General features: G+C 38.0%; 1 protein-coding gene across 1 annotated transcript; it reads left to right on the top strand.

Annotated features, from left to right (window-relative positions):
• The first annotated feature begins 5,993 nt into the window (after window positions 1-5,993).
• LOC104246682 (protein MAIN-LIKE 1-like) lies at window positions 5,994-6,428 on the top strand. Its single transcript, XM_009802547.2, has one exon. The coding sequence runs from the start codon at window positions 5,994-5,996 to the stop codon at window positions 6,426-6,428; it is 435 nt and encodes a 144-aa protein (XP_009800849.2).
• Window positions 6,429-9,636: the final 3,208 nt, after the last annotated feature.

The raw sequence follows: 9,636 nt of genomic DNA, 5'->3' as shown, positions 1-9,636 counted from the left end.
TTTTATTTGTTATGAGTTATATTACCGGTATCGGTTAGGTAATACGCAACCATTATGGTCAAAAAATATTGTTATGAGCATATGAGCGGTGAGGTACATCGTGTGGTTACATTTTGGGAGTATACTTATGGTTTGATGCAGCTTGTTGAGATTAGTACCGTGTATATAGATAATATCTGGACCTTATAAGGAGTTTCAGAAGTTGGAATTTGGTTCTAAGGCTTGTAAGCTGAGGTTAAAGAAAGAATTATCAGGTAAGATTATGTTAATGAGATTATATGGTTTGAGGTGACATGAGATCACCCACGAATATGTGTATGATGATTTATACAGTATAAAAGCAACTTTGGAACAGTTCTTGGTACGTTTGAGGATGAACGTATGTTTAAGTAGGGGAGAATGTAACGACTCGACCTATTGTTTTGAGCTTGGCATTAAATTTGATTGTTCGAGACTTTGAGTAGATTCATATGATGCATTATGACCTATGTATATGGTTGGTTTCAATATTCAAGAGATTCAGGATTGATTTTGGAAAGATAATTCTCCATTTGAAAACTTAAAGTTGGAAGAGTTGACTAAGGTTTGACTTTTGAGTAAACGATCCCGAAATTGGGATTTGATAGTTTCAATAGATTCGTATAGTTATTTTGGACTTGGGCGTATGAACATATTTAAATTTGGATGTCCCTAGAAGGTTTTTGTCTTATTTGTCGAAAGTTGGCAATTTGATGAATTGAAGAGTTTATAGTTTTGATTGGGAGCTGACTTTGGTGGTATCGGACCAAGATTATTGTTTCGGGACTTGGAATAAGTTCAGTTGGTGCTTTGGAGCTTGTGTGTGAAGTTTTGTTGATCTGGAATGTCTAAGTGTGATTCAGACACGTTCGATGAAGTTTGAAGGTTTGAAAGTTAAAAGAATAATTTTGATCTTCGATTCTTGCTTTTGATGTCATTTGTACTATTTTGAGCATTTGCATGTGAATAATGTATTTAGACTTGTTGGAATGATTGGATGTGGTCCTGTGGGGATCGAGTGTTTTTAGAGTGGTTTTAGACCATTTCGGTTGAGTTTTGCACAACTAATGTGTTGGTCTATTGTAGTGCATCACGATCATGGAGCAAGGCTCGCGATCGCGAAGAAGGATTTTTGGCAGTTTGGAATTTGTACATCGCATTTGCGGGATGAGGCTCGCTTTCCCGGAGTATTGTGAGAGATGGCCACCGCGTTTGCATGTCTATCTTCACGTTTGTGAAGAGTTGGAGGAAATGAGGCAGCAGATGTTCCCATTCATGTCTTGTACCTCGCATTCATGTAGTTGAGAGGCCAGTTGGCCTTCGCATTTGGATGGTGTGTGGCCCGTTCGCGTAGAAGGTTTCAGGGGCAGTGATTGATTTGTGAATTATGACCGAGATGGTTGTGCTGCGATCGCGAAGAGGACTTCTGGGCAGAGTATATAAGTTTCCATTTTGGGATTTTATCCATTATTTCATATGTTGATTCCTAGACTTTGAGAAAAGGAGATTTTGAAGAGCAATGTTACTACTACCTTGGAGGTAAGCGATTTTCTCTTGGATTTGACTTTATGTATTGATTACCCATTAATTTCTACGCCTAAAACTAGAATTTTGAAAGAAAAATTGGGGTTTTTGTTTACACTATAAGAGAGTGTATTTTGGAGATTTAAGAACTGATTTGGACTCAATTTTGGAAACTAATTATATCTTTGGACTCTGCAGGTTATGTAGTATCTAATTTTGGTATTTGGTTTATATTTCTAGCATATCGGGCCGGATTAACTTTTGTTTACCTTTTGGGAATCCTTCAAATATCAAAGCTTTATGGATTGGGATTGCTTCATATAGCATTGTTGACTTCCTTGGATGATGTTTAGCTTATATTTTCATGATTGGAGGGAGAGAGCGAGGTTTTGACGCGACTTGAGGTTGAAGACTAGCCCGAATAAGGTAAATATCTTTCCTAGGTTTGGGTTGAGGGTATTTTCCCATTGATTGTGATACTTTTTATATGTTGAGGGTGACATATATGCGAGATGATGAGAGTATATGTGTGCATCATATTTATTCATAATCCGGATAGATCTTCGGTTGTTATACACCTTATTTTGCTATCATGCTTCTTCAATATCTTATTTTCTCCCATTGTATTACTATGTGAGCTATTATCCATGCTAGAAGTTATGTTTAGGCTATCTACTTGTCTGTTGGAGATATAATAGGGCTATTTTTGCTATGTTAAGCTATTTGCCTTAGCCGTAGCATATTTTTCAGTCATAATATTATATATGCGTGTTATATCTCTATCTATGTATACTTTTTAAATGTTATCTTACATGGTAATAGTATCCTTGTATGTGATATGAGTTGTTGCATTTTGGTGTATTTTGTGCAACATATTAATTATGATACTATGAGATATTGGCATATTGAGATTTGAGCGGACTGATGACTAATCTTGGATTGTAGAGCCGCGTTGATATTGATTGTGAGGTGGCTTTTACGTCAAAGCCCCATATTGGTTTAAGTACCATTGATTGTTGAGTGTTGATATTTATTGAGAGGTAAAACTTGCATCAGATTCCATATTGGGTTGAGTGATATTGATCGTTGACTTTTGATCTGATCAGCGCTTGGGCTAGGATTCGTCCATCCGGAGTCAGGTGATAATCTATGTTGCTTTGGGTCCTATAAATGTAGCCACTTAATGTCTGCTTAGTGAGCGACTTATGTCAGGTACCCGTGCAATGCTGAGTGTGTGTGGTGATTCAGGGGTATTGTGCCAGGCAACGTGAGAGTGCTGAGAGTATGATTGAGGAGTACTTGTTACGACCACTATGAATGTGCTGAAATTGTGGGAACTTGATGACTTAACTGTGCAATTGTTGGTTTAGCATGCATATTTGACATGCTGACATAAAGTTATATTTTTCTCATCTTAATTGGTCTTGATATTTGGAGCTTGAAATCACAGTTTAGCTTGATAAATCTCTATCTAAGTGATTTTTGTGAAAAAGTAAATGTCTTGATTGGTATTCGAGAAAAGCATATTTCTCCTCTTATTGTGTTAGAGTTGAGCCTGTTATTATTTGATCTGCTTTTCTCTATATGCCATTATTTTGTTGTTATTATTGTTGTTGGCTATTAAAAGTCAGCATCGGACTTTGCCAACCTCGCCATTGCTTTCTCTGAGATTATGCTGGCTACTTATTGAGTACATGAGGTCAGTTGTACTCATACTACACTTTGCACTTCGTGTGCAGATCCAGATATTGTTGATAGTGGTTGTGGTAGTGAGCTTTTATTCGGATTTGTTTGGTGATTTCTAAGTAGCATTGTAGTTCCGTTCGCATGCCTTAAAATCCCCTTCTTTGTCGTTGTTCTTACTGTTTAGTCTTTCGGACAATATTGTATTTTGTTTAGACTTGAATTTAGTATTCTATACAGCTCATGCACTTGGTGACACTAGATTTTGGGTGGTTTTAGTTATATCGTCATTATGACTTCATTTTTATGCTATTTCGCCATTTGAGATTATTTCTTGTTATTATCAAAGTTTATTCACTATCTTTATTGTTAGCTTGCCTAACAAATGGTGTTTGGCGTCATCACTGCTCCGATGGAATTTTAGCTCATGACATGTTCTGTATATATATATATATACTCCCTCCGTTCCAGTTTATGTGAACCTACTTCCTTTTTGGTCTGTTTCAAAAAGAATAAGTCCTTTCTAAATTTGGAAATAATTTAGTTTAAAGTTCTAATTTTACACTTAATGAGAAGCTTTTATAACCACACAAATACTCTGGATTCATCTCTCACTTGTTTAGGATCACAAATTTCAAAAATATTCTTTTTTTCTTAAATTTGTCCCATCAAATATGTTCACGTAAATTGGAACTGATGGATTATAACTCAACTACTTCGTACTGCATAAAAATATAGACCAAGTTAGATATAACATCCCATGATATATCTTCGTGCACGTTTATTCGTTACCATTAGTATGAAAAAAGCTGCTGTGTACTTAGCAGAAAGGACTCAACCTTCACGTGTCAATAAAAGTTTTGGTCCCAATATCTTTGAAAGAATATTAACAAACTCGTGATCAGTAGTACTCTGTGTTTCTTTTATGTATGTAAAGATGAAAGGAGCTAAGGGACGGGACCCTTACAACATAAAAAGTCTGAAAATCTTCAACTGCACATGCTACTCCACTAAAATCGGCTTTTCTAATGTGCATAAAAAGTGTACTATTACCTAGAGGAAGTAGAACACTATTTAGAGAATTCGGAACCAAAATGTGATTCTTTTTGAACTCAAATAATAGAAATGCATGGAAAAAAATTTAATGACCAAAATATGTATAACGCCCTTTTAAAGGGCGTTATACCTTAACGACCGTTTGCCAAGTTAAAGTATAGTGCCCTTTAAAAGGTCGTTATACTTGAATTTCAAAAGGCATATGTATAGCGCCTTAATAAACGACGCTATACTACCTAAATAAACCAGTCCACCTTCGTTCAAAACAGAAACAGAACTCCCCCCCCCCCAAGTTAATGTTCAAAAAAGCTCGTATGGAGCCGACCCGTTCCACAAAAAGTAAAGATTCTCGGATCCACATCCTAGCTAAGACATTATTTCGTTGTGGGTTGCTCGTTTCGGCTCCAAATCACCAAGTCTTCAACTTTTCAAAAATCTTAAATCGAGGTATTCCGACTTAGTTTTTGTTAAAACTCGTATAAAAATGCATATTAGTTAATTTTAATGTGTTCTTTGTTGTTTTGCGATTTAACTATTTTGTTATTTTAATCCGGACTATGATATTAGTATGCTAACAAAATTAGTAAAAATAGAGAAATTATTATTAGTTGCAAAAAAAAAATGTTAACTAGTTACTTTATACTGTGATATATGTATTTTTGTGATTAAATTTATTTGTTGTTATTATCTGTTTTAGATTATTTATTTGCTTAAAGAATAGTAAAACAGATAAATTATTACTTAGTTCCCTCCAATGGTATCTTGTGGCCTAATGTAGTGCTTATATTTGTAATGTAGTGCCCTTTTAGCGTAGTGAAATATAATTCCCTTTAGCGTAGTATCCTTGTAGTTATTGAAATTAATCATTTAAGTATCACTTATACCCAAACATACATCAAAAAAGTTGATAGTTCAAACACAAACTATGTTCAATTCCAGTAAACGATCGTAAGAAAATAATACGAAAATACAACAACATTTCCCGGACTAAGTATGAGAAAACAACAATATTTCCAGGATACCTTGGTACTACTGGGTCTCAAATATCGAGCCCGGAATCCATATGTGAATATTTAATAATTAAATCTTATATAATTATAAAAATTATTTATTTAATTTTATTATAGTCAAAAATAAGTGAGTAATAAACAAAAATATATAATAATAAAACTAACATATAAAACAATAAAATTGACATATAAAATAATAAAACTAACACGTAACATATTAATTAGTAAAATTAACATTTAAAATAACAAACATGTTGAGTGATAAATCGGGAAAATTTTCTCATCATGAACACAAGAAGTCAAGATATCTTGGTGCTATTGGGTCTCAAATATCGAGTCTGAAACCCATATGCGAATATTTAATAATTAAATCTTGTATAGTTATGTAAAATAATAAAACTAACATTTTAAAGTAAAATAATGAAATTAATATTGTTTAATTTACAGTAGACGACATGGAGGTACCGCCTTTGCATCCCGGACCTCCCAGCCTGGAGCTACTATCGTTACAGGGCGATCATTGGTCGTCCCACATATGGGAGGGACAGTCACTTGCCCAAACGTTCCGTGCTCGAAAAGTAGATGATATGTGGGGCTTTCTCAAGGCACCATCCCCATCCCCATATAGTCAGACTCCTCAAAGATCCGGGCTTTTATAGGATTGTGGATACCGGTCGGCTGCAGCTGGATTGGTCAGTGATTATGGCCCTGATAGAGCAATGGCGACCGGAGACGCACATATTCCATTTTCCTATTGGCGAGGCCACTATCACGCTTCAGGACGTGGAGGTCCTGTATGGGCTGCCTGTTAATGGACACCCTGTTGCTTTGCCACCTGGCCTGAGAGAGTATACGGGAGATTATTACCTGGACATGTTGCAGCGGCTCACCGGTTTCCGGCCAGCGGATGAGCGTGCATTGAGTGGGGCTACTTGTCTGCAATTGACGTTTATCCAGCAACATCTGGAGGCGATGCATGATGACATGACGCATGATACACCGGATCTATATATTGACCGGTACACGAGGTTGTTGCTGCTCCTTATGTTTGGAGAGGTTTTGTTCCTAAACACTTCGGAGAACCTAATCAGCTTGAGATTTATTCATCATCTTGAGCGGCTAGATGGTTTACATTAATATAGCTGGGGTGCTGCCATTCTCAGTTACTTGTACAGGCAGATATGTCGGGCGAGCATGAGCACCCAGCACGACATTGCGGGATTTTTGCCATTGCTACATGTGAAAATATAGTCGAATACTCTATTCATTATAACATACCTAGTAAATATATACCTTAAATTTTACGTCAACTTTGTATATTAGGTTTGGGGCTGGGAGCACTTCCTGCAATTGTAGCCACCTCTACCACCCTTAGCTCCAGATGCACCACCTATGTTACTCCCTCTAGCTAGGAGGTGGGTCAAGAGGCGGGGATATGGACGAGAGTACGAGGCTCGACATAATCTCCCCTTGTGCAGGGATTTGTTGGATTTGCTGGAGGGCGCACAGGTAAACGTATACCTAAGTTTACTTGGCCTGGCCTCATATGTGTTGCGTTTACTCACATTTTCTATTATTACTTAGTAGTTCATTTGGAGGCCATACAGTGACGAGCTAATAGCTGGCTTGCCCGATTATTGCTCGGTTTGCCGACTTATGTAGAGCTCTTCCATCTCGTTGATGTGCCTTGATATTGTAGAGCATAATGCCACCGAGCGGGTACTTCACTAGTTTGGCCGCCCGCAGCTTGTACCACCACTGCCCGCCTCGCGTACCACACATTACTAGCGGGATGATCGTTCCAGGGTGGATATGACATATATGGCATGGCTAAAGGCGCAAATCGATACTTGGAACCGGCGACAAGACCTGATTCTGCCCCCCACCCAGCCGGATGAATGGTGAGCATGATTATATGGAAACATAATTTTATTGCATACATTCTTCAAGATAAACAAGTACATAAACTTATTACAACCATATTACAAACAAGATAAACAAAACACTACGTGTATCCTTGATAGTTGGGCACAATAGATGAACTTCCACCAGGAGCTGCATTACCACTGCCACCCAAACCAGCTAAATGACATTTACGATGGTCATGTCCTGTTTGCGAGAATATGCCACATTTACGCGCATAAACGATATAACTAACATCCTTTTGGTTCCATATACGCGTTCTTTTTTGGACTTGTAGCTTACGCAAATAGACCTTGTTACACACCATTTTAAATGGTTCAGGCGACCAATAATGATCAGTACCCACTGGCTGCAACTACCAACTATAGGTGTTTAAGTATGCAACAACACTATATTGCTTATCAATATAGTTGGTTGGCCCTAAATCTATATATTGAAAGCACTTGATGGCATGTGAGCACGGCATGCGGTAAATAGACCATTTCACACAAGAACACAACCTGCTGGCTTTATTTACGGTGTGTATATTATTCCCCCGATTTTGATGGATAACGGTGCAAACTTCAAAAATATTTCACTCGTAGCAATAATATAAAAATGAATGCCAATGTGCTCGCCTCCTGTATTTCTCAAATCTTTTCATTGGATTTGGCATAAATTCAACACCCCTCTCCATCAATTCTGATGCACATCTATGCCTTTCAACAAACCTCTCCGCCATCTATTTGAATGACATCTGCACCATGGCAGTGACATGCAATCCACGTGCAGACTTCAATAACCCGTTGAAAGACTATACATCTATAGTCAGGGTTACCCATCGTCTTCCACCATCCGCATGAAATGTCCATTTGTCAAGTTCATGTCGCATCAACCAATGATAGGCTCTTTCGTCTTCTTGCCTGATCGATTCCATGCACCTCCTGAATTTGCACTCCTAGTGATCAGTTGCAGCCATCCACATTAAATCATGTAAGTTCTTTTTGGGATATTTCTTTTGGAAATTGGCCTTCAAATGCCTCACACAGTAACGATGGTATGCATACGGTTCCTGCCATTCAGGCAAATGCTGTACATAACTTAAAATACCGCCATGCCAATTAGATATTAGACAAATACCTGAACGTTGTTTGACAACGTGCTCCTTCAAGTGGTTCAAAAATAGCATCCATGTCTCTTGGCTTTCATTGACACAAATGGCAATAGCTAGGGGAAATATTTGACCATTAGCATCTACTACAACGACGATCAACAGTTTAATATCATACTTTCCATAGACATGAGTACCGTCTATGGATATTACCGTCCGGCAATGCACAAAACCATCAATTGCAGGTTTAAATGCCTGGAACATGTACCTGAATATATATTCTAGCATTCCTGCACGCCGCTCAAGCTTCCATTCAACAACAGTCCCAGGGTTAAAGTGTTGCAATGCGTCCATGTACCCGGATAGAGATGCAAATGACTTATCCCAGTCACCATAAACAATTTCAAATTCACGTTTGCGCCCGAGATATGCCTTTCTTTTGGTAATGGTACACCCATATTCCTGGTGGACGAATGTAATACACTCTTTGATCTTGTACCTTATGGACGATTCAATATGTGGAATCAAGACAAGAGAAATCACATCAACATCCAAGTTGAAGTGATTCCCATTGAATGTCAATTTTACAATTGTGGGTGCCAATGTATTTACTCACTTTCCACATATTTATTTTCTTTTGGTTGCATGTAGCATCCAATCACAACCTGTAAACCATCTACGACAAACAACCTTGTATACATCTGGAGATGACTCCCATACTGTCATCTCACGATACTCTTTTATGTTGTACATTTTTATCGCCCTGCTTAGGCGCGCTTTATTAGGAAAAGCATGCCCTTTGACAGCACCGTTGGTCTGGACTCATCTCACATTGCTGTACAAATTTTGTCAAGATCCCTTGTGAGGGTATCCACATCCGACATACTTGGCAAATGATCAAGGTAGGAAATCTCCCTTGAATGAACGACACGTGAGACTCGTACACTCATGGTCTAATGGGGAGTGGAGCATGCTCCCTCGTCAAATCAGGTCCAGCATTCTTTTCCTTTTCCTCATCACCCTCATCAGGGAAGGGTATTTCATCTCCGGACTCATCGGCATTGTTGTCATAATCACTATTCTCTTCCTGACTCAGTGCATCTGCCAGATCCCGAGTAAAAATGTCGTCTTCAGGCAATTGAGTCAGGACAGGACGTTTAAGTTGCTCGTTTTCACTGCACAATCAACAAAATAATGAGTTACTCAATTTGATAAATACTTTACATATAGCTATATCACTTTACTTACAAATCGTAATGTGTTGACATTTCATGATGGACATTATCCAGTTGGTGATGACTCCCGAATGGACCAACATGATCCAACACACCA

This window comes from Nicotiana sylvestris, chromosome 3 (assembly GCF_000393655.2).
Source record: "Nicotiana sylvestris chromosome 3, ASM39365v2, whole genome shotgun sequence".
In the NCBI taxonomy this organism is placed as follows: domain Eukaryota; kingdom Viridiplantae; phylum Streptophyta; class Magnoliopsida; order Solanales; family Solanaceae; genus Nicotiana; species Nicotiana sylvestris.
The sequence above is the reverse complement of the archived record's forward strand: the minus strand, read 5'-3'. Positions and strand labels throughout refer to the sequence as shown.

Bases quoted from the DNA above. Each gene is read 5' to 3' on its own strand.
- LOC104246682 (XM_009802547.2), top strand. From the start codon at position 5,994: ATGGCCCTGATAGAGCAATGGCGACCGGAGACGCACATATTCCATTTT.